General features: G+C 46.0%; 1 protein-coding gene across 1 annotated transcript in view; it reads right to left on the minus strand.

The window, feature by feature from the left end:
* LOC127453515 (glutamate receptor ionotropic, NMDA 2D-like) overlaps positions 1-25979 on the minus strand; it is a 108942-nt gene that overhangs the window by 35404 nt on the left and 47559 nt on the right. Inside the window, exons 3-6 of the mRNA XM_051719938.1 lie at positions 6810-7149; positions 5119-5325; positions 2448-2714; positions 629-957 (exon numbers count right to left, since the gene is read on the minus strand). Coding sequence (XP_051575898.1) covers positions 629-957; positions 2448-2714; positions 5119-5325; positions 6810-7103 — 1097 coding nt within the window. The 5' untranslated portion in view covers positions 7104-7149. The remainder of the gene's footprint in view (positions 1-628; positions 958-2447; positions 2715-5118; positions 5326-6809; positions 7150-25979) is intronic.

Raw genomic sequence — 25979 nt, forward strand, 5'->3', positions numbered from 1 at the left:
ATTTATTAAAAAGACATTACTTTACATCGGCTACTGCATACTTACTTTATTTGCTATCATTTCTTCCTGAAAATTCCCCCAAAAGGGAAAAAATGCAATCGCTTATTTTTACTTATTCTGGGTAAGGCACGTCCCTTATCTTGGACTTGTTTCTCTTGTGAGATCTGAAAACACAGGAACTGGTATATCACCCATCCTTAGCATAGAGTACTGTCATTTTAAAAACAATGTTATTAACCGTTCTTTTATTTCGTTTTAACTGGTTACTATTTTGGAAAGAAGGCTGTGGAACACCGGAACCAGAACGAAAAAATAAATACAGTTTATGCTCAAAATAAACCGAAATGAAAAACATTTTGTTTTTAGTCCCTGGGACCAACAAAGCTGAGAGATTCTTCTAAAAGTTTTGTTTGTGTTCTGCAGAAGAAAGAAAGCCAAACAGGGATGGCATGAGGGTGAGTAAATGATGAGAGAATTTGCATTTATGGGTGAACTATCGCTTTAAACTACCTACTATAGTATAGATAAAGCTTTTGTGCTGCTTGGTGTGAGACATGATGTATTTCTCTGTACTCAGTCCAGAGCATGCATGTCACATATTGTATCTGCCGAAAGAGCAGTCTCTTACTTCATTCTACCACGAATTCTTTGTGTTCTGTTCCCGTCCGTCTGGCAGTTGGTGACAAAGTGTGGCCCTCCAGTGGCTCCATAGTCCTTGCGCAGGGCAACAGCTCCATGTGTAAGGATGGACACCCCACGGGCGATGCGTCTGCGGGGCTCGTCCCTCCAGCCCTGCGGCCTAACCGCAAATAGGCGACTGGGCAGTCCATTCAGGCCAAGTTCGGACAAAGCTGGACCCACTGCAAACCATATGTGGGAGGCACTGGCCTGACCAGCTGCCCAAGCGGCATGGAACACCTGTTCTGCTTCCTCCTGAGAGCAGTACAACAACCGCACCTAGAGTGTGGGTGGAGGCAAAGAGGACAGAGGAGATGAAAACCAGAGCGCGGGTGCAAGAAGGGACACAAAAGAGAGCGCAAAAGAGAACACAGAGGTCAAAAGGGAGGTAGAGACTATAAGCAGAATAATGGAGGATGTTCAAAGAGAGGAGAGGAGAGGAACATGGAAATAATAAGATTTATTCCAGACAACAAATAACAGACAGGAAAGTCTTATAAATTCTACAGCAGAGGAAGAGGAACAGATTAATAGTGCTTGGACATGCCTTAATTAAAAAAGATAAATACTGGATTGAGAGAAAGACAGAAGGAAAGAGGTAGGTAAATAAAATATGGGATTATCAGAGAGAGAGAGTGGAAAGAAGTGCAGGAAGGAGAAACTGTGAGAGGGACTTAAGATTTCACCTTTAGAATGCATGAGAGAGGAAAACCCAAGAGAGAAAGACTGTAAAAGAGAAAAGCAGAAGAGAGCAATATGTTTGAGATTGTGTGCAGGGGGCGAGAGACAGAGAGGGGAAAGACTGAAAGTGAGAACTAGGAAAAGAACAAGAGAAAAAGAGAATAAAGAAATAGGGAATCCATCCTGTATCAAATATCACCAGCCCCGAACAAGACAGATAAAGTAATGAAAATGTGTTCTTGTGCTCATGTGTCTGTGTGCGCATATGTGTGTGTGGGTGTGTGTGCATGTGTGTGAGCGTGCATGTATGTGTGTGTGTGTGTGTGTGTGTGTGTGTGTGTGTGTGTGTGTGTGTGTGCATGTACTATATATTCTGTGTGTCTAAGGGTACAGTACATGTGCTCTTATATACTGCAGTAAACAAGTTTCTCTGCGAGTATAAATGTACACTTTAGCTATCTGAGAGTGCATACATTTACTTTTAGTCATTTAGCAGATGCTTTTATCCAAAGCAGCTTATTTACAGAATATGTGAAATATTTATACCAGAGTGTAAGTTTCTGTGTATATGTGTGTGTGTGTGTGTGTGTGTGTGTGTGTGTAAGTGCGTAAGTGTGTAATTGAGCAGAAGCACTGCAGACGGAATCTAATGCATACGGCATTGGGCTGCACCGCCACAGGCTGTGTTATTTTAACAGGGACATCAGTGTGCTGGGACCCACAAGGCACAAATAACAACCCCAACACATACACATACACAGAACAATAATAGCCTACAGACAGAGGACAACCTGTGACACACACACACATTACACAAATATAGGTGTAGAAGGCAACAAGAATGAGAATGAGAGGAGAACTGAGAAAGGACAGCGAGAGGTCAGAGAGGGAAGGTGCAAAGCCAACAAATAAGTGCAAAAGAGAAGAAAACTAAAGCAAAATTAAAAAAGTATAACAGGACAGGAAATGATGTCAGGTGTGGAAGGAAGGAAGAGTGAGTGAATTATTTAATGAGGGAGTAAGTGAATACGTGAGACAGAAAGAAATTGACCTTCTCTCTCTCTCTCTCTCTCTCTCTCTCTTTCTACCTGTGCTTCGTTCTCTTTCAGCAGCCGGCGCGTGCGTGATCCTCCCGGGTCATCGGTTAAATTCAACATCACTATGCTCTTCTTCTCCCAACCGATGAATGACCCATCGGTCAAACCTTCCACCACCGACAGGAAGTCCTGGTAGCCATGGTGACGTGTGGACACCACTGAGAAGGCCGTCCAATCATACTCCTCCAGCACCTCAAATATCACCTCCAGTTGCAGTGCGGTGGAGGAGCTGAACTGCAGGAAGATTGAGCCGGTCTCCTGCAGAGTAATTAAGAGTTTAAATGACTACATTTCCCAAGACTAAAGACTGCAGTCTTTTCATTCCCTGCATAAGGCATCATGGGAACTAAATTGGTTATAAAGTGTCTAATACACTCTAATCATAACAGTATATATACAGAGCTTGTCTTCTTCAGTGCAATTAAGAGGAAAAGATAGGTATGTTTCCCACGATTGAAGGCTATTTCTTGCCTGCCTAAAGCATCAAATGACTTTAGAGGCACCACTTTGAGCTGCGCCACTTTTGTGGGTGGTATTGTGGGTGCATATTTTTTTATTTAGTTTCTTTAATAAACAAATCTGCATCTTATTTCCAAAATACGTGCTTAGAGATTTTATGTTATTGACGTGTCACCATATTTGATAGGGGTTCTGTATATATGGCATGATCAGTGATTTGATCGATGAGTGAATAATGACCTAACTTTCGTTCTGTTTATCATACAAAGTGATTGCATGCCTTCAGAAGACATGGAATATGATGCACGAGTCACATGGACTACTTTTATGACACTTTTGGGTGGTTTTTAAGCTTTAGAGCGAGTCACTATCAACTGCTATTGTATGGAAATCAGTGATCGCTACATTCTTTAAAATATCTTCTTTCATGTTCCACACAAGAAAGAAAGACAAATGAGTTTGGAACACATGAAAATGAGTAAATAATGACGGAAATTTCATTTTTGGGTGAACTATTCCTTTAAGTCATTTCAGTGCAAACACGCCACCTTTCCATGTAAAATAGAATTATTATTGTGCCTTAGTCACAAATTTCCTAGCGGAATTATCATTGAGCTATAACTGCATATAGAAAGTAGGTGATAAAAGAAATTTAGTTAAAAAAAAGGTGATGGAAATGATGGAGAAGAACATCATAACCAAGCATATATACAGATGTGCGGTGCAGTCGAACACGCTTTTGGCATATTAAACAGGCGATTCTGGTTACTGGATGGCAGTGAAGGAGAAATGCAGAACAGTCTCAGAAAAGTATGTCAGATCGTTGAAGATTGCACTCAGAACTAGGCTGCAACTTGCCGAATTGCGTGAGCAAATTGCGTTCAGCACTAATTGTGTTTGTGTGTCGTTATTTGATTTGCATAATTCCTTTAGTGATCGGGTGCTAAAACAAGGCCCACAGTGCGCACAAATAAACAATGCTATCAGTGGTGCAATTCATTCTTAGTGAATTCCTCCCTCAACATCTTAAAGAGTTTCTGAGATGTGTAGCCACTGCAGGAACTGGAGGTAGGTACTACAGTGAGTCTCTTATCATCAACAGATTTAGATTTAATTTGCTATGGAGTAGAATCTGTGCATGTGTGTGAGTGTGTAAGATTCGACACAACATCATCAAAGGGTTTCAATATTATCTCTTTAGAGTAAATAAATAATAATTAAAAAAAACATTTGTTAACGTGAATTAATTTTTCATTTGCATCTTTTTGCGTTGTCTTGTTTTCACATTGAGCTAAAGATATGTTGCTCAGTGATGACACAAGCAACTAAATCTACAAAGCCTAGAAAGAAGCACTTCAGTGAACAGAAGAGAAAGAAGAACAGGCCATATGGCCTGCAGCTGTAATGCCTGACCCCTGATCTTGCTATTTATCCAAATGGATATGTTTGTAATGCTATCCCATCCTACAGTTATCAGTGTGCTCTGATCAGGCCTCAACAGAGAAAACAGCAGCCATTTCTCTGTCCATTTAACATTCCTCCGCAGGCAGTACCATTAACAAACAATGCCCTCATAGCATTGTAGAAACCCAAACACCATCAAGCAAGTACAAGAATTCATTATCACCAAGTGCTTGCAAAGAGAGATGCTTGTGAGGTATTCCCCCAGTCAAAAGAAACTTCAATATTCTTTCCTCCTACTGTAAAATGATTCAGCGCAGCTAATGACTGCAAGTTTGTGCTTATCTGAAATGTTGTAAATCCTCACTTTTTTCAGTCGCCTTGTTTCATTGAGTAATTAAATATAATAGACAGTACAATCAAGAAAAAACTATTAATTTCAAGAATAGACAGCTTCACTAGCCTAAATCTCACAGGGATACAGGACATACTTCAAATAGGACAAGTTTCTTTCTGTAGACAGTGCATTTGTTTTTAAAATCGTTCGGTTAGTTGGCACCAGTCTATACTGGATGATTTCCACTGTGTAGTCCTAAGCAGATCAATAAAATGAACTCAGAGGTTGAGCTAAATTCATTTAACTCAAAGGATGGAATCATTGTGAACATAATTACCCGTTAATTCCTGATTACCTTTTTTGTGCCTTAAGTGAGTAACAACAAACTTTAACTCAAATAAACTCTAAAAAATCAAATAAAATCATTTTTATCTTTATCTAGTATAGTATTGATAGAGGCCATACCTGTGGTACCCTGCCCAGACCCGCTCCCCCTCCCACAGCAACAATGGGGAGGCCAGTCTGGGCCGAGACAAACTCCAGCATGGGTGCGAGGGGGCCGGAGGCCAGCAGAAGGGGTCTCTCATCTTCATACACAAGTCCCTGAAGGGGCCTGGCTGTCAGCAGGTCACATAGTTGAGAAAGCAATGTCCTGGGGCTGCTGTCATTCACCTGTAGTCAATTCACATTCACTACACATTCATGTTCACATTCACTTCATTGACTACACTTGTATGTTCACAATTCAGTTCACATTCAACAAAGCATTAAAATTCATATTCGGTTTCTTTCTAATCTTTCTTCAAGTCTAATTCAAGCCTACTCCAGCAATGCTATTAACTAAACTAAAATTTTCAGCAATGTGACAGTAGCTCAGCCATTTTCACAATAGTGTAGCTTTTCCAGTAACAAGCTAAATTTTCTAGCAAGTAGTGCTGTATCATCACAAAACGCTACATTTGTCACATTTTATTGCAAATGAAACAATGGAGCCGACGGGGTAAAAAAACAGACACACCTAAACCATCTTCTCTCTCACACATGTAGTGGAAATCCAAATCATTTAAGTGAATTGGTTCTTTCGGAGAGTTCATATAAATAAACCAGTTACAGTATTTAGCGTTGGAAACATTGCATTTTAGTTCGTTGGTACGTCTGGATGTTTCATGTAAATAAACTAGTTGACATAAATGATTCAATAATTCACTTAAGCCCCTGCACAGCTTTAAAGGGACTTTGCCTTAATTTTTTTTAAGCAAAATATTTAGCTGTTGTTATCACAATATATTTCGATATAAAATATGGTGTTTTCTATTTTTTTGAACTTATATTTAGCAAACAATCATACATTTAATTTAATGTTGTCACATAAAAATATTGTAAAATATTTTCTTCCTTAAATAGCTTCAATGTACAGTAGTTTACTACTTTTTGTTAGGAACTTGTAGCATAGCGAACGACTTTTTTTTTTAGATTTACATGCATCCAAGGTCAAAAAACACTTTAATTTGCTCATAATTTAAATTGCAGCATTACCTTTTTTTTTCCCAGTGTCAAAAACGACTTGTTCAATGATCCGTTCTAATGGATTCATTCTAAACTCCTCCTTTCAGAGAGCCTACTCTGATCTGATTAGTCAGATGTCCCAGTCTGTTGTGATTGGTCTAACACTTAGTGTAGTGTTTGAGGGCAGGCCAAAGCTGTTCACGAGCAGCCAATGAAGACCAGAGGTGGGTTTTTTTGTTACCAAATTACGTAGGTTAGTACAGGAAGTAAATCTGGAATTACTAATGACTCGTTTCAGGTGTTCAGAATCGGTTCTTTCTTTTGGGAGTCAATAACTCCATTTGTCATGCACTTTGATTTTTGAAACTTTGCAGACTTTTTTATATTCACAAACAACTACATGAAAGGTGCTCTTTAAAGACTGTAGTTTAACTAATTTAAGTTAAGAGTAGCTTGTAGCTTAGGAAGCTATAGTTTCAAAGGAGCTTCTCCAACACTGGTCTAATATAAAATCACAGTCTGTCTCTAATCTGACAGCAATCCATTCTATTATTTTATATTTATTTTATTTGACCTTTATTTAACCAGGAAATAAAACTCACTGAGATTAAGAATCTCTTTTACAGAAGCATGCCCCCTTTCGAACTCACCTGGAGCCAGATTACATTTGCAGATCCCCATTGGGTGACGACGCTCTCACCAAAGCTGCTGTGCACACGTCCAAAGCCTGGGTATGGCACCCTTCCCACAGCTGCTGCGGCCCCTGCTTCCCCTTGCTGGGTTACTGTTGAGCCCGCATGGATCACTGCGATGTTGAAGTGCATTGATGCCACCGGGTCACGTTCACGCTCTCGAGGGCGGAGCAAGAGATGAGGGGAGGAGCTGGTCTGCCCCACCCATTCTACCAGGGTCAACAGCAGAGAAAGGGTGGGTACTGTGACCATGGCAACAAATGAGGAGGCCAAATAAGAGTCCACCAATAGAGAAAGCCTGAGTAAAAAGAGGAAGGAAAAGCAACAAAAAAAGGAAACCGTGATTAAAATATAATAAAAAATTTTATTACTGCATACAGTACATCAAAAAATCTAACTTGAGAGAAAAAGTGAGCAATTAGGATAAGAAATAGAGAGAGAATGGAGAGAAAGAAAGAAAGAAAAGAAAACAAGAGAGAGTAAGAGAATTGACAAAGAATGAGAGAAAATGAAATATGCTTTATTCAGTCCACAGGCTGAAATGGAGCAACAGAGGACAAAAACGGACACAGAGAGGGTAAATTGGTAGGGGGTGGAGAGAAACCATTTTTAAGTGTGTTTGCACATAAAAGAATTCAGAGGCAAGAAGTGGGTGGATATTATTACTTTAAGGTGAAATAATTGACCAATACTTTGGGACAGTTACCACCTATGTCACACACGATAGTGGTGGCTAAAAGACCGGTGCCAACAGTAAACCAAACCTAGTTGACCCAACAGTCTTCAAAAATTTAGTAGTTACCTTTAAATTGTCTGGTTAAGCTAAATGAAATGTCGTGCTGTGCTGTTGGCTGTCAAAATTACAATGGCAAAAAACGAAGGCTTCACTTTTTTCGGATTCCGCAGGCCTCTCATAAGACAGCTGTGGCTTCAAGCCATTAACAGAGCTCACTGGACTGTGGAGATCATTTCCAACTCACTGCTTTGCAGCAAACATTTTTTTAATAGGTATGTTATTAACTCATTTCATTATAATAATGGTATAGCTAAAAATATTTCTGCATTTATGATGGCTTTGTGTCATACTTTCATTTAATCGATGATTATAACTAGCTGTGTTACTGGCAATAGTGTACCCAAACCTAGCTAGCTTTGAACCTGAAGGCTAATTTTATTCTATACTATCTAGCTAGTGCTAGTTGTCTCATCTGTCAAATCTAACAAAACCGTTTGCCTGCTTTCTGCCACCACTTACTGTGCACGCCCTGCAATGTTTGTAAACAATACGACTGGTCTATATAACAAAAATTAACATAACTATACACAACCATCACATATACATTCCTCGTTCCCACACTCACATACACCAGCACGAATGGACACACACTAACAAAATGATTTACTGTGATAGAGGTTAGCGAAGCTGAAATATAAAAAAGTGCTTTCACGCTGTCTTACTCATCTCTCTCATCTCAACCACACACACAATACAAGCACATCATTTTCAATTTACTTTTGTGGCAGCCTCCCCCTGCTGTCTCCTCTCTGTTTCATGACTTCAGGTGCTAATGCAATTGCTTGGAATCACCAGGCTCTCTGACATAATATTCCCTCTCCTGATTTTGTCACCGTTCTCTGGGTTTGTTCTCTTTTTGATGCATTCAGTTTCTCCCTCTGCTCTATTTATCCGTCTTTAAGCATGTTGGTCTGTTGACCCTGACAAGTCCTTCAGATGAATGAGAGGAAGAATTAAGAGGCCAAAGACGACAGAAAAATGAAAGGAATATGGAAGAGACAGCGACAGAGAGAGGAAGAGAGAGAGAGAGAAAGGGAGGGAGCCAGACATTGGAATTCTGTTTGGCAGTAAGAGGTAAATATTAGTCCTAATGACTAAGATGAGGAGAGAGGAGAGAGAGCGGGAGGGGGGAAATGGAGGGAGCAGAGAGAAAGAAAAAAGGGATGAAATATGGACGAATCAAGGGAAAGAGAGAAATATTGATTACCAGGATGTGTGTACGTGTTTGGCCTGAACAAACATGCTGGCAATTCTCCAGATTTGACAGACAAGGGACAGTGTGTGTGTGTGTGTGTGTGTGTGTGTGTTTGTGTGTGTGTGTGTGTGTAGAAGGGTTTAGGTGGTTTATGAGGAAAATTTTTTAGGTTACAAACATAATAGGGTATTATGCTATAAATGTGGTTTATGAGAATATTTCTATTGTCCCCATATTTCAAATCGCTTAAAAAACATATTAAACAATGTTCCCTATCTGTCAACATTGTGTCGATGTTAAAAGGCCAATGAAAATTGGCGAGTGGTATTTGCATGCCACTCCCCCGGACATACGGGTATAAAAGGAGCTGGTATGCAACTACTCATTCAGATTGCAACCACGACAATCATCTCTGCTGGATCTGACGGCGCATTTCAGCGGCTTCTCCCTCCTCTGCACTGGTGCACTGCAGAGAATGCCCCTGGGCGCTTCGGCAGAAATAAGAGTATATTTCTCTAAAAGAGTATATTTCTCTAAAAGAGCGGCACACACGGAAAAGACGAGTCTTTTTAAAGATGCCCTTCCTTTGTGTTATTCCTGGTTGCGCTTGTTATCTCTCGCCTTCTGACGGTCACGATCACTGTCTTTCATGTCTGGGCACTGCTCACGCAGAGACAGCGTTCGTGGATGGTCATGTACTCATTGCGAGGACATGTCCATGGCAACGATGCAGTCGCGGCCCGCCTTCGTAAGAAAGCAAGCCACCCCCGAGGCTCCTCGCCTCGGTCTTTTTACCCACGGGTATGAGGCAAGTGCGGCTAGCACTGGGGGCGATTTGGGGACCCCAATGGGACCGCCACCGCTGGGTATCCCCCCGCGGATATCCCATTCCCCAGCACGCTCGTCTGCCCCGATCGGGCTTCCGGATGAGTCCACCGGCTCATCTCATGGCGAGTTCAACCTCTTATTCGGAGCCCGCGAAAGTGATGAGCTCTCGAGCGCAGCATTGGAGAGCGGGCTCGTCCAGTCGGACGCGGAAGCCTCAGCTGGGCTCCTCCCTTCGGGGACGATTGCCCAGTCACAGGCTGACGCGGAGATGAAGACATACTTTCGCGGGCAGCCGCAAGTGTCGGCTAGAGTGGAACCCTCCGCTCTTCCCTGAACCCTCGCGGCTCGATGATTGGTTCCTGGGCTCACGGCGCCACTCAAAGCCACGCCCCGCCCCCGTTCCTTTCTTCCCGGAAGTGCATGAAGAGCTGACAAGTTCGTGGGAGGCACTTTTTTACTGCCCAGTCCCGATCTTTTCAGCTTCCCTGCCCTCACTACCCTCGAGGGTGGGGTGGCCAAGGGCTATTCGGCAATCCCCCGGTGGATAAAGGCGCTCGTGGTGCACCTATGCAGATGCCACCCATCTTGCAGCCGCCAAGAACCCGTGAAAGGCTTCAAAGCACCCTTGAGACGGGCGACCCAGGGACGACGAAACCCGCTGCTCTAGAGCTGGTAAACAGACCTCTCCATCCCCCAGTCGAAGGCCGGGAGGAGAATCTTTTTGTTACCTTTGCATTTAATTGCGCTGCATGCCCAAGTGGCTGCAGTACTCAAGAGTTCAGCAAGAACGGTTTCCTTGTTCCCTGGGTCACATATCAGGTGTGCACAGCCGTCATCACGACCACCGTCCACCACTCTATTTGGCAGGTTTGGCGCTCCAGCAGCGGTCTCCCGCCCCAGAGCGCCCAGATGTGGCACATATCCGCCCCCGATGTGACAGTCTCCACGGGTCACGAGGACAGGCCTCTTCCTCTCTCATCCCAGGCTGTTCCGGCGGTGGTCACAAGGAGCCAGGTAAGTGCTTCGATGTCCTTAGACTCAGCATGGCCACGACATGGTGTGGCACCTCGTGCTCCGCCCTGCCGCAAGGCCCCCACCTGCCGGTACATCCGATGACGTTGTCCCTTTGGTCCCCCTTGCACGGAACTTGGACACGTAGCTTGCGCTTTCCAATCCGTCGCAATGGCTGGTCCAGACTGTCTGACTCGTCTACGTGATTCAGTTCGCCAGGCGTCCACCCAGGTTCAGCAGTATCCACTTCACCTTGGTGAAGGACAAAAACGCTGCTACCTTGCGCGCGGTGATCGCTACCCTCCTACGGAAGGGTGCGATAGAACCTGTCTCTCCGGCCGAGGTTTTACAGCCCCTACTTCATTGTACCAAAAAAATGCGGTGGGTTGCGGCCAATCTTGGACCTGCAAGTACTGAACCGGGCTTTATACAGACTACCATTCAAGATGCTGATGCAAAAACGCATTCTGGCGAGCGTCCGGCGGTAGACCTGAAGGACGCGTACTTCCACATCTCGATTCTACCTCGACACAGACCCTTCCTGCGGTTTGCATTCGAGGGTCAGGCGTATCAGTACAAGGTCCTCCCTTTTGGCCTGTCCTTGTCTCCTCGCGTCTTCACGAAAGTCGCAGAGGCAGCCCTTGCCCCGTTAAGGGAAGTGGGCATTCGCGTTCTCAACTATCTCGATGATTGGCTAATCCTAGATCACTCTCGGGACATGTTGTGTGCACACAGGGACTTGGTGCTCTCACACCTCAGCCGACTAGGGCTTCAGGTCAACTGGGAAAAGAGCAAGCTCCTCCAAGTTCAGAGCATCTCTTTCCTCGGTTTGGAGTTGGACTCAGTCTCTTTGACAGCGCGCCTCACGAACGAGCACGCACAGTCGGTGCTGGCCTGTTTGAAGGCGTTCAAACAGAAAACAGCGGTTCCACTGAATCTCTTTCAGAGGCTCCTGGGGCATATGGCATCCTCAGCGGTGGCCACCCCGCTCGGGTTGATGCATATGAGACCGCTTCAGCACTGGCTTCAGACTCGAGTCCCGAGATGGGCATGGCGCCGTGGGACACATCGCGTGGTCAACACGCCGGTCTGTCACCATCTTTTCAGCCCTTGGACCGATCTCTTGTTTTTATGGGCAGGTGTTCCCCTAGAACTGGTCTCCAGGCACGTCATGGTCATGACGGACGCCTCCAAAACGGGCTGGGGTGCTGTTTGCAACGGGCACGCAGCCACCGGCACGTGGACGGGCCCGCGGCTGCATTGGCACATCAACTGCCTCGAGTTGTTGTCAATTCTGCTTGCTCTGTGGAGGTTTCGGCCATTGATCCAGGGCAAGCACATGTTAGTTCAGACAGACAACACGGCAACGGTAGCATATGTCAACCGCCAAGGCGGTCTGCACTCTCGTTGTATGTCACAACTTGCCTGCCGTCTCCTCCTCTGGAGTCAGCAGCACTTCAAGTCGCTGCGAGCCACTCACATCCCGGGCAACATCAACACTACAGCGGACACGCTGTCATGGCAGGTTACCCTCAGGAGAGAGTGGAGACTCCACCCTCAGGTGGTCCAGCTGATTTGGAGTCGATTCAGACAGGCACAGGTGCACCTGTTCGCCTCCCAAGAATCCTCCCACTGCCGGAGGATGCAGACCCAGCCCTGTTGTTGCTGTGTCCGGTGCGCACTTTACGCATCTATTTGGATCACACGCAGAGATTTAGGATCTCTGAGCAGCTCTTTGTCTTCTTTAGTGCACAGCGGAAAGGAAGCGCTGTCTCCAAGCAGAGGATCGCCCACTGGCTCATTGAAGCCATAACTATGGCATATCACGCCCAGGACATGCCGCCCCTGGTAGGGCTATGAGCCCATTCTACCAAGGGTGTAGTGGCCTCCTGGGCCCTGGCCAGGGGTGCCTCTCTAACAGACATTTGCAGAAAAGCAGGCTGGGCAACACTCAACACCTTTGCAAGGTTCTACAACCTCCGGGTGGAACCAGTTTCGTCCCAGGTAGTGGCACGCAATACAAGCGGATAAGCCCGGGATAGCTGGCCGGGTGTATCGCTTGCACATAGCGCCTTCCACCTCCTTTTGAGATGAAGACGTGCGCCATTAATTCCCAGTAGTGTTCACAAACTTTGTTCCCTGGTTGACTTCCTCCGAGCCCTGTGGCAGTCGAGTTTTCGGAGAGACTCGCTGCCGGCCCAGTACACGTGCAAACTAAGAGTCCTGTTCTGGGGTAGGTGCTCCGCATATGGCGGTTCCCTGTAAGGCTAACCCCATGCGATATATATCTTCCGCTAATTCGTTTCCCTGTTGGCAATCTGCGTCTTCCTTGGGCAGAGCCCCTCTGCCCCAGTCTCCATGTTTGTAGTATCTCCTCTCCCGTTGGGTAGGATCTACCTTGAAGACTCTCCACATGGTCGGAAAAACTTATTTTTCCACTTAAATATTCCCCCTCTCTTTGGGCGAGGTGTGGTCTCCGCGGTGGGAGGGACACCCCCTGACTAGACTTGGCGGCCCAGTCGGATAATCCCCCTTCTTTTTTAGGGAGTGGAAAAAGAGAAGGGGAAAAGAGGCCACGACTGGGTTAGCCTGTCTCTATCTTTTGGGTAGTTGACTTGTCCCCAAAGGGCCGTTTCACACTCATAACTATGTTGGGGGAGGTTACGTGTCGACCTGGTGTGCTGGCTACGAGGCACACAGTGGTCTGCACACCACACATCGACAGTTCAAGTAACACAGTTCAGCCAGTTGTGGCGTTTCATATAGGGACCCCTAGTGTCACTACATCGACACAACGTCGAGTGAGTGACAGATAGGGAACGTCATGGTTACTTGCGTAACCTCCGTTCCCTGATGGTTGTTGCCACAATGCTGAACTACCCGCTGAAATGGCCAGACCTTGTCTCGGCTCCTCAGCATAAAACCTGAATGAGTGGTTGCATACCAGCTCCTTTTATACCTGTATGTCCAGGGGAGTGGCATGCAAATACCACTCGCCAATTTTCATTGGCCTTTTATCAAAGACCAGAGGTGTCTCGGGCTCCCAAGAGTGACCCTTAGTGTCACTACATCGATGTGTCTCGTTCCCTCCATCAGGGAACGGAGGTTACGCAAGTAAGCATGATGTTTTATTGAAAATGTAAAAATGCAGAAAGTTTTCTGTGAGGGTTAGGTTAAGGGGTAGGGTTAGGGGATATAATCTATAGTTTGTACAGTATAAAAATCATTATGTCTATGGAGAATCCTCATAAGGGTAACCACACCAATATGTGTGTGTGTGTGTGCGTGTGTGCGTGTGTGCGTGTGTGTGTGTGTGTGTGTATGTGTATGTGTGTGTGTCTCAAAAATGTTGGCGAAGGGGGTAGGGAGCACGAAAGAGCATTCAAACATATTCCACAGCAGCATATTACTGTTTTTGAGTCAATTTAAATTAACCTGTAGTAATCATAGTCTGGGCTGTCATTTAGGAACCCACTGTGCTAATGTTGTGCAAGAGCAGTAATTTACTGCCGCTTCCACAGGTTGCAGTGCACAGTAGGAGAAGTGGAAAGTGCACACACAGCCCCATCATATTCATCAAAGAGAGCTAAAGAAAAACTGTATAATACATCATCCACAAAAGCAGGGACATGTGTTTGCTTTTTGTTTGCTTACAGACCCCTAAAGCCATTCTAAAATATTTTACAGTACATTACTAAGACAACTCTCTATGTAAATGTATATACATTTCCAGTGTCCTGCACTGGTTTATTTAATAGGCTGTTTAGTTCATCACATCATTCAAGTTTATAATGAAATGAACACAAGCTTGTGACATACACCATAGCATGCATGCTACAATTATAACAGTTAGGAAAAGGCACATGGTAATTATAATATACAGTACATAAAAAAAAAAGCAGTCTTTATGTCTTCACACTTTACGGGCATTACATAAGGGGATACACATATATGGTGCTGATATTTAGTTGGTTATAACAGCACTTGGACATCACTTTAGCATTCCCCTTTTCTGTGTTTGCGTGCACTGCAAAATGTGTAAACATATTATTTAATTGTCTGTATTTATGATACGTAGAATGTTAAGCAAGACAAAGGAGTCTGCCATTACTATAAAATAAAAAAGTTAAAAATGTAATTGCCATTACCATCATTTCCACCACAAAATGGTATTGAACACAAAACAAAATCTTTATGCCATTTGTGTGGAAATTGAGATGTTGTCGAAATAATAATATAATGGGAATTTCTATGACTTGGAAAAAAAAATGGCATTAATCCCATCTGATGCATGTACATACACTGTTGGACATTGTTTGTAAACATATTTTTAAAAATGATTAAGAGTTTGAAAAATGTTGTAACGAGACTTATTCACAGTGCTAAAAGTGCCCAAAGTTGAAGAAACGCCATATACAGAAACAATTTCAAGAAATATCACACAAGCAAAAAAGCTGTTGCTAAATATCAGATGTGATTCACCTGAAGGTTACATTTTAGATACAAGATGGTCACTCATTTTGTCTATTTTCACTCTACTAATGAAAATAGTTCCAAATGAAGCCAAAGCCATTGAATGTTGCTGAGCAATGCACAGACTGACAGCCTGTTTAATGCAAACACAAAAAAGAAGAACGCTAAATTGATGTGTCCAAGTGCTGTTATAACCAACTAAATATCAGCACTCTTGGAACACCACTTGTCCATTCAGACTAAAGGACCAGAATTAACTGTTGTATAATATATAATTAGACATGTTAGATAAATATTGGAAGTGTATCAAAATGTTAATGTCTTTACTAGGTAAAGACATTTTCGGCACACATTTTTGGCACATCTAGTTCCTGAAGCTTAAGCAATACACCAAAAAAAGACTTAAGCCTTGCCAACAGTTTCCCATTCCCTACTTTCTAGAGAAAAACAAATACAAAACAAATGGACAACAAAACACACAACATGAGATGGAATGTATAAACACACATTCTGGCTGGATCTGAGGCCATATGCATTGACAGCTCGTGATCAGCCCATGGTTGCATTCCCTTCACTGCAATAGCTATGAGAGAGCTCCACTTTAGTGCTCGACTGTAAAAAATGCTCGTAAACTGCACCACATGCACCATGATGACGAACGCTATTGAAAGCACTTTAGCAGACAAACGACCACGTCATCCATCAACCGTCTACAGACACGCAGATGCTCGTCACAATAATAAAGCCCACGCTGCACTGTACAAAACAATTACTATACTATTTATACACCATGAACCTGTTAAATCTGCATAACAGAGACACAGTAAAGCAGTGAGCTTAATCTAGTCCACCTCTAAGATCTGTATTTCAAGAGTGCTGTTCAAAGTAATCTTACCCACAAGACAAAAGCTGTCTTATCTTCCTCCTTTACCTGATTTTCACCTTCAATCTCATCAGACTTTAAGAAAACAAGCTGTATTCCCTAATTCTTTTACTAGTGTTTAACAACATGCAGGCTACTGTGACCCAGCAACATTCTGATTCTTTAGTGTGTTTACCACACGTCAGTGGTGGCCCGTGCATTTTAAGTCTTTTGCAACTCATGCCATTAAGAAAACACAGTTTCAGAATTAATAAGACACCCTGTGGACATCATTCATTGCGTCAAAGCCAACTTCTTCTTCTTTCGGCTGCTCCCATTTTGCCACAGCGGACCATCCGTGTTCCACATATTTGCACAGGTTTTACGCCAGATGCCCTTCCTGACGCATCCCCCAGTGGCTGGGGGACTCTCACTCACACCTACGGGGTAATTTAGAGACTCCAATTCACTTAACCTGCATGTTTTTGGACTTGTGGGGTGTTGGGCCTCGTGTATTCAGATAGAAGACAAAGGCAGGCCTAACACAGTCGTAAAACCTAACTCAGGCCCCCACATACCAGGTCATAAATTATACTGACAAAAATTGCGCCAAAATCAAACAAAGGGAGTCCAAAACAGACTACAAATCCCATGAAGCCTTGCTCACTAAAGGATCGAACTCTCAACTCCTATTGGATGAGGCACACAACAGAACGCACCTCAACCATGACATCATCCGGAGTAGAAATACCTCTGAAATGCTTCCGGGATTTGCTTCCAGCAACTTTGCTCGCCGTGTGTAGACGCAGCTCATCGCTGCTCTCAGGTGCAGCCTCGTGGCACAAGGAAGTAACGTCTGACTTGAAACTGTGGCCATACAATCTCCATCTCGCTGGATGAGTTGAGATTACTCTGTGTTCCACCGAACACTCTAACGGATCCAAAGGAGACCGCCGAGTAATCCGCATCTTTATTCGTTTGCCTGCAAAAGTGAAGAGAAAAGATTTCTCTTCCCTCTTCAATCAAGTCAACGTTGCTGATTTCTCTGCCAGCCGCCGAGAATCAGCAGCCGTACCGCCCACCGACAGAGCGAGGAAACGGCCTCCCGTCATCACCCGAGCCTCGAGAAACCGAGTCTGAGTTAAAGGACGGATGAACACACATTCTGCATCCTCATGCGATTCAAGTAAGAGGTGTACGTCTGGGCAGAGATAGAATATTATAGTGTGTTATTCTTGTGTACCAAGGTTGTTGCTTGTACAGTTTACGGACTGCCATGTCCGCTCATTATTAATACTCAGGGTATTAATTATCATGAATTTGATTTGCTGTATTGTGGGCCAACCACATTGGACTGTTGTGCATTTTCGCCATCGCGGGTGAGACCGGCAAACTGAGTTTATCCATTAAAGAATCAAAGAACGCGGGACGGTTTACGAGCCATCCACCGCGTCTCTGAGTGATAAACTAACAGCTGCTTTCTCTCCCACGATCGCGAAATCGGCTTTGGGGCCGTCACTTTATTCTCTCTCTCTCTCTCTCGTACTAACCACACACACGCGCACGCACGCACATGATCCCTCACAAACATTCTCGGACACATTTTTGGCTAGTAGATAGCTTCGTGATAAAGCTCAGCTTTGTCCATAAGCTATCGTACAAGCGGATACACGTGGTAACTGGTAGACGCCATTGACTGGTTTCTCTCCGCCCACATTCGCGGCCATATTCTCTGGCCGGAAGTCTCGCGTGACATACTCTCCACGAGAGTCACGTCCACCATTTTGTGCGCGTCCCTCCTTACACACACACACACACACACTCACTCTCACAAACACACACACACACCCTCATGTGTTATAGGATTATTTTGATTTCCATATTTAATCATATCACTGTTTAGTTTGTAGTTGTAAGCCTGAAGTTTATTGACTGCATTGTATTAATTATTAATTGATATTACTGCATAAATAAACTTTGTTATATTACAAAGAGAAGTGTTTTGGTTTGTTTTGCATACACCTGTGTCATGCTGACGGGATGTCAGTGCTCGGATTCAAGCCTTCATTCATTGTTTTTTCCCGAAAATCGATATTCTTCGAATGTCGATTTTCCTAAGAAAAGTCTAATATTGAGACTGTTATACTATCTGGTTATTAGTCCCTGATTCCAGGGTGGTGCCCCGTTAAAATTAATCCTTATTAATATTCTATTGATTTTTGATAATTGATAATTATCTTTGATGATTGTTGAATTTGAATGATCAATAAGCTAGTGTTCATTTTAATTAATGTTTCATTGATGTTAACAATTAACGATTATCTTTGATAATTGTTGATTTAAAGGATTAGAAAAAGCTAACATTGATTCTCATCAATGTTCTATTGATTTTAATAATTAATAATTATCTTTGATAGCCAACTCGTCAGCTTGATCTCATGCTCTTCACTTTCGAATTAAGTACATCACTTAAAGTGTGATTTTATCACTCAAGGCCAGCTAGAAGGCCTCGAACAGAACATATCCTAAATACCACAACCACCAAGCACAAATAAATCAATCTGATTAGCTGATGAATATGACAAAATGACATTAGATCCATATTCACTAGTTATGTTGAGCCATTTGTAGAAATTCTGAAGGCCTGAGGGGGTGGAGCTCAGACTCACGCGCTGCTTCGGCATGCGATTTGTGAAACAGCTGTCATGCTTCACTTGAAGCATCGAGGAATAAATTCTGATTGGATAAACTTTTTGTTTTTTCCCTATTTGTTTGTAGATGAATTAGGAGTGGAAAGTGATTGAAAATACACAGACAAAAAGGTGAATGAGAATGAAAGGATTAAAACATATTTATTTATTAGGCATGTTACACCAGCAGAGAATGCTTTGCCTGAGAATTTGCCACTGCCACACGTCATAAAAATACCAATCACCACAGATTGGTAAATGGTGTAGCCTGGAAGTCCTAGGCTCTCAGCTCATAAGCACAGGGTTGTGGGTTTGAAACCCCCAAAAGGGGAAATCCATGAACTATCACCATTGTGCCCTCAGGCAAGACACTTAACCCCAGGTTGCTCCAGAGGGACTATTCCTGTAATAAATGTACATTTTGGATAAATGTTTCAGCTAAGTGATAAAGTAGCTGAAGGACTCCCAGCATATTATTTCGAAACATAGCACGTTAGACTCTGACAGAGGTCCATGAAGTAAAGAGGTATGTGCACTATAGGGGCCTCATCTCCAAAGCTTCACAATTTAACAATACACAAAATGAAGAGCCCACTTGGATTGATTCCCAGCTCTTTTAAATTCTTTCATATTAACTGTAGGCAATGCAACCCATATGTTGTAGATCAGCAGAGACTTTTGTTGTCAAGGAGTTATAATATATAGTACCTGGAGAGAGCTATGCATTGGCATTCCATTTCATCTCAATGGCATTTGCTCGTCTAGCACATGACCCCCCAGAAACAAATGATCTGGAGGCTGCGATATTAACCAATCAGTACTAGAACCATTTGTCATGTTACTCATCGTTCATCAATGCCAGAAGAAAGGCAAAAAATTTGTCAATTTCACGCCTTTAAGAGCCCACCAAAAACAATCAGTCACTGCAAAACATTTACTATAATATAATGAAATACTTACGGTGCTTGGAAAAAATACTTTCGTCAGAATACAGGGTTATTTTTAATGTCCATCGATGGGGAAACATGCTTTTTATAGGGCCCTATGATTTCCACGATGCAGAAACAAGATGGGTTAAAATTAATGTAGGGCTGCTAAATTAATCAAATTCAAATCACAATTTGTGTCGTGTGCTTATTAAACTGCAAAAGGTTGTGATTCAACTGAAAAATTGTTTTCATTTATACTTTGATGCTCTGTTGTGCAGTGCTTTAAGGGATGTGCACGGTTACCATTTTTAACATCCGGTTAACCGCGAGGTTTCATGAAAGATTAATAATTTTTTTGTTGGGAGTCAGGATGTAGGAATAAAGAATGTTTATTGCAATGGAATTTCCTCAAACACTATTCAAAATACCAGCAAATAAAGTGCACAGTGAGCTATGAGCCTAAATAACACAATGCATAGATCTTCAAATGATAAAATCTCACATTAAACTCAAACAAAGATAATACAGTTGTCACTGCTTGTATATGCGCTCTGATCAGGCAGATTCACATTTCCATGATGGAGCGAGTGCAAGTATTGTCATGTGCATGGAGTTACACTGCTGTGGTTAAACAGCATTTGATTTTTGAATGGTTTGAAAAATAAAATGGCATTGAACTTTGTACATAAATATGCACACCAGAGAAAAGGAACAAAACACTGTGTTACCGTTTATAAAGCGCTGAAACTGCTCAGTGAAAAACAAACTGGAATCATGTTTAATGGTGTAACAGTCAGATGAAGTCCTGAACTTCTTCACAACACAACACAGCGCAACACAACACAGCGAATGAAAAGCAACATAGGTGTTTCGTGATCCATTTATAAAAAACTAGGGGTTCCCTTTCTGTCACTCACTCGATGTTGGTGTCGATGTAGTGACACTAGGGGTCACTCTTGGGAGCCCGAGACACCTCTGGTCTTTGATAAAAGGCCAATGAAAATTGGCGAGTGGTATTTGCATGCCACTCCCCCGGACATACGGGTATAAAAGGAGCTGGTATGCAACCACTCATTCAGATTTTCTCTTCGGAGCCGAACGGTCATGCTCATTGAGCTGAATACTACTGTTCATTCACCTCTGCTGGATCTGACGGCGCATTTCAGCGGCTTCTCCCCCCTCTGCACTGGTGCACTGCAGAGAACGCCCCTGGGCGCTTCGGCAGAAAAACTAGAGAGTATATTTTCTGAAAAAGCATTTTTCCCCTCTAAAAGAGTATATATTTCTCTAAAAGAGTGCACACACGGAACGTCTTTTTAAAGACGCGTCTTTTTAAAGATGCTTTTCCGATTGTGTGTTATTCCTGGTTGTGCTCGTTATCTCTCGCCTTCTAACGGTCACGATCACTGTCTTTCGTGTCTGGGCACTGCTCACACGGAGACAGCGTTCGTGGATGGTAATGTTCTCGTTGCGAGAATATGTCCATGGCAACGTTGCAGTCGCAGCTCGCCCTCGTAAGAAAGCGAGCCACCCCAGAGGCTCCCCGCCTCGGTCCTTTTACCCACGGGTATGAGGCCAGCACGGCTAGCACTGGGGGCAATTTGGGGACCCCAACTGGACCGCCTCCACCGGGTATCCCCCCACGGACCTCCCATTCCCCAGCATGCTCGTCTGCCCCGATCGGGCTTCCGGGTGAGTCCGCCGGCTCGTCTCACGGCGAGTTCGACCTCTTATTCGGAGCCCGCGAAAGTGATGAGCTCTTGAGCGCAGCATCAGAGAGCAGGCTCGTCCAGTCGGAAGCCTCAGCTGGGCTCCTCCCTTCGGGGTCGATTGCCCAGTCACAGACTGATGCAGAGATGACGACATGCTTTCCCGGGCAGCCGCGAGCATCGGTTAGAGTGGATTTCACTGCTCTTCCCTGAACCCTCGCGGCTCTGTGATTGGTTCCTGGGCTCGCGGCGCCACTCAAAGCCACGCCCCGCCCCCGTTCCTTTCTTCCCGGAAGTGCATGAAGAGCTGACAAGGTCGTGGGAGGCACTTTTTACTGCCCGGTCCCGATCTTTTCAGCTTCCCTGCCCTCACTACCCTCAATGGTGGGGCGGCCAAGGGCTATTCGGCAATCCCCCAGTGAATAAAGGCACTCGCGGTGCACCTATGCCTGCAGAGCACCGCCACCTGGCGCGGGTGCCCAAAGCCCCCATCCAAGGCCTGTAGGTTTACGTCGTCTCTGACGGCCAAGGCCTACTGTGCCGCTGGAAAAGCTGCCTCCGCCCTGCACGCCATGGCTCTCCTGCAAGTCCGCCAAGGCGCTAAAGGAACTGCACGAGGGTAGTTCCGCCCCGGGATAGATGCAGGAACTGCACCCCCGATGTGACAGTCTCCACGGGTCACGAGGACAGGCCTCTTCCTCCCCCGTCCCAGGCTGTTCCAGGGGTGGTCACAAGGAGCCAGGTAAGTGCTTCGATGTCCTTAGACTCAGCACGGCCACGACGTGGTGTGGCACCTTGAGCTCCGCCCCGCCGCGAGGCCCCACCTGCCGATACATTCGATGACGTTGTCCCTTTGGTCCCCCTTGCGTGGAACTTGGACGCATGGCTTGCACTTTCCAATCCATCACGAGGGCTGGTCCGGACCGTCCGACTCGGCTGTGTGATTCACTTCGCCGGGCATCCGCCCAGGTTCAGCGGTGTCCACTAGCACAACGCTGCTATCTTGCACGGAGATCGCTACCCTCCTACGGAAGGGCGCGATAGAACCTGTCCCTCCAGCCGAGATGAAGGGGTTTTTTCAGCCCCTACTTCATCGTACCGAAAAAAGGTGGTGGGTTGAGGCCAATCTTGGACCTGTGAGTTCTGAACTAGGCTTTACACAGACTCCCGTTCAAGATGCTGATGCGAAAACGCATTCTGGCGAGCATCCGGCATCAAGATTGGTTCGCGGCGGTAGACCTGAAGGATGCGTACTTCCACACCTCGATCCTTCCTCGACACAGACCCTTCCTGCGGTTCGCATTCGAGGGTCAGGCGTATCAGTACAAAGTCCTCCCTTTCGGCCTGTCCCTGTCTCCTCGCGTCTTTACGAAGGTTGCCGAGGCTGCCCTTGCCCCGTTAAGGGAGGTGGGCATTCGCGTTCTCAACTATCTCGACGACTGGCTAATCCTAACTCACTCTCGAGATATGTTGTGCACACACAGGGACCTGGTGCTCTCACACCTCAGCCGACTAGTGCTTCGGGTCAACTGGGAAAAGAGCAAGCTCCTCCCGGTTCAGAGCATCTCTTTTCTCGGTTTGGAGTTAGACTCAATCTCCTTGACGGCGCACCTTACAAACGAGCGTGCCCAGTCAGTGCTGGCCTGTTTGAAGGTGTTCAAACAGGGAACAGCGGTTCCACTGAAACTACTTCAGAGGCTCCTGGGGCATATGGCATCCTCGGCGGTGGCCATCCCACTTGGGTTGATGCATATGAGGCCGCTTCAGCACTGGCTCCAGATTCGAGTCCCGAGACGGCCATGGCGCCACGGGACACACCGTGTGGCCATCACGTTGGTCTGTCTCCGAATTTTCAGCCCTTGGACCAACCTCTCGTTCCTACGGGCAGGTGTTCCTCTAGAACTGGTCCCCAGGCACGTCGTGGTCATGACAGATGCCTCCAAAACGGGCTGGGGTGCCGTTTGCAATGGGCACGCAGCCACTAGCCTCTGGATGGGTCCGCGACTGCATTGGCACATCAACTGCCTCTATTTGTTGGCAATTCTGCTCGCCCTGTGGAGGTTTTGGGCAAGCACGTGTTAGTTCAGACAGACAACACGACAACAGTAGCATATGTCAACCGCCAAGGTGGTTTGCACTCTCGTTGTATGTCACAACTCGCCCGCCGTCTCCTCCTCTGGAGTCAGCAGCACCTCAAGTCGCTGCAAGCCACTCACATCCCGGGCAACCTCAACACTACGGTGGACGCGCCGTCACAACAGGTTACCCTCAGGGGAGAGTGGAGACTCCACCTTCAGGTGGTCCAGCTGATTTGGAGTCGATTCGACAGGCACAGGTGCACCTGTTCGCCTCCCAAGAATCCTCCCCACTGCCCGCTCTGGTACGCCCTGACCGAAGCCTCCTTCGGCATAGACTCGCTGGCACACAGCTGGCCCCCTGGCATTCGCAAATATGCATTTCCCCCAGTGAGCCTGCTTGCACAGACCCTGTGCAAGGTCAGGGAGGACGAGGAGAGGTCGTCCTGGTAGCACCCTACTGGCCCGCCCAGACGTGGTGCTCGGACCTCACGCTCCTCACGACAGCTCCCCCCTGGCAAATTCCCCTGAGGAAGGACCTTCTTTCTCAGGGAAGGGGCACCATCCGGCACCCGCGCCCAGACCTCTGGAATCTCTATGTCTGGCCCCTGGACGGGACGCGGAAGACCTAAGCTGTCTCCCACTTGCGATGGTAGACACGATCACTCAGGCTAGGGCTCCCTCTACGAGGCGCCTGTATGCCTTTAAGTGGTGTCTGTACACTAAGTGGTGTTTTTCCCGTCGGGAAGACCCCCAGAGATGCGCAGTCAGATCAGTGCTTTCCTTCCTGCAAGAGAGGTAGGAAGGGAGGCTGTCCCCTTCCACCTTGAAGGTGTACGTTGCTGCCATAGCAGCACACTATGACGCAGTCGACGGTATGTCCTTAGGGAAGCACGACCTGATCATCAGGTTCCTAAGAGGTGCCAGGAGGCTGAATCCCTCCAGGCCACGCCTCGTTCCCTCATTGGACCTCTGTAGTTCTTCAGGGTCTACAGAGAGCCCCCTTTGAGCCTTTGCAGTCAGCCGAGCTTAAGGCACTCTCCTTGAAGATTGCCCTCCTGACTGCGCTCACTTCCATCAAGAGGGTAGGTGACCTGCAAGTGTTCTCTGTCAGCGAAACGTGCCTGGAGTTCGGTCCAGGTTACTCTCACGTGATCCTGAGACCCTGACCGGGCTATGTGCCCAAGGTTCCCACCACCCCCTTAGGGACTAGGTGGTGAACCTGCAAGTGCTGCCCCAGGAGGAGGCAGACCCAGCCCTGTCATCGCTGTGTCCGGTGCGCGCTTTACGCATCTATTTGGATCGCACGCAGAGCTTTAGAATCTCTGAGCAGCTCTTTGTCTGCTTTTGGTGCACAGCGGAAAGGAAGCGCTGTCTCCAAGCAGAGGATCGCCTACTAGCTCGATGACGCCATAACTATGGCATATCTCACCCAAAAAATGCCGCCCCCGGTAGGGCTACGAGCCCATTCTACCCGTGGGGTAGCGGCTTCTTGGGCCCTGGCCAGAAGTGCTTCTCTAACAGACATTTGTAGAGCAGCGGGCTGGGCAACACCCAACACCTTTGCAAGGTTCTACAACCTCCGGGTGGAACCGGTTTCATCCCAGGTAGTGGCACACAACACAAGCGGATAAGCCCGGGATAGCCGGCCGGGTGTATCGCTTACACATAGCGCCTTCCACCTCCTTTTGAGATGAAGACGTGCGCCATTAATTCCCAGTAGTGTTCACAAAATTTGTTCCCTGGTTGACTTCCTCCGGGCCCTGTGGTAGTCGAGTTTTCGGAGAGACTCGCTGCCGGCCCAGTACACGCGCTAACTAAGAGCCCGGTTCTGGGGTAGGTGCTCCGCATGTGGCCCCATGCGATCTATATCTTCCGCTATTTCGTTTCCCTGCTGGCAAACTGCGTCTTCCTTGGGCAGAGCCCCGCTGCCCCAGTCTCCATGTTTGTAGTAACTCCTCTCCCATTGGGCAGGATCTACCTTGAAGGCTCTCCACATGGTTGGAAAGACCATGTGACGTATTTTTCCACTTAAATATCCCCCCTCTCTTGGGGCGAGGTGTGGTCTCCGCAGTGTCTTCCCCTTGGGAGGGACACCCCCCAACTAGACCTGGCTGCCCAGTCAGATAATCCCCCTTCTTTTTTAGGGAGTGGAAAAAGAGAAGGGGAAAAGAGGCCACGACTGGGTTAAGCCTGTCTCTATCTTTGGGTAGTCGACTTGTCCCCAAAAAGGGCCGTTCGACACTCATAACTGTGTCGGGGGAGGTTACGTGTTGACCTGGTTTGCTGGCTATGAGGCACACAGCAAGTCTGCCCACCACACACCGCCAGTTCACGTAACACAGTTCAGCCTTGTGGCATTTGTATAGGGACCCCTAGTGTCACTACATCGACACCAACGTCGAGTGAGTGACAGATAGGGAACGTCATGGTTACTGGTGTAACCTCCGTTCCCTGATGGAGGAAACGAGACGTTGGTCCCTCCTGTCACAATGCTGAACTACCCGCTGAAATGGCCGGACCTTATATCGGCTCCTCAGCGTAAAACCTGAATGAGTGG

This window comes from Myxocyprinus asiaticus, chromosome 15, assembly GCF_019703515.2.
Source record: "Myxocyprinus asiaticus isolate MX2 ecotype Aquarium Trade chromosome 15, UBuf_Myxa_2, whole genome shotgun sequence".
NCBI classification, from domain to species: Eukaryota; Metazoa; Chordata; class Actinopteri; order Cypriniformes; family Catostomidae; genus Myxocyprinus; species Myxocyprinus asiaticus.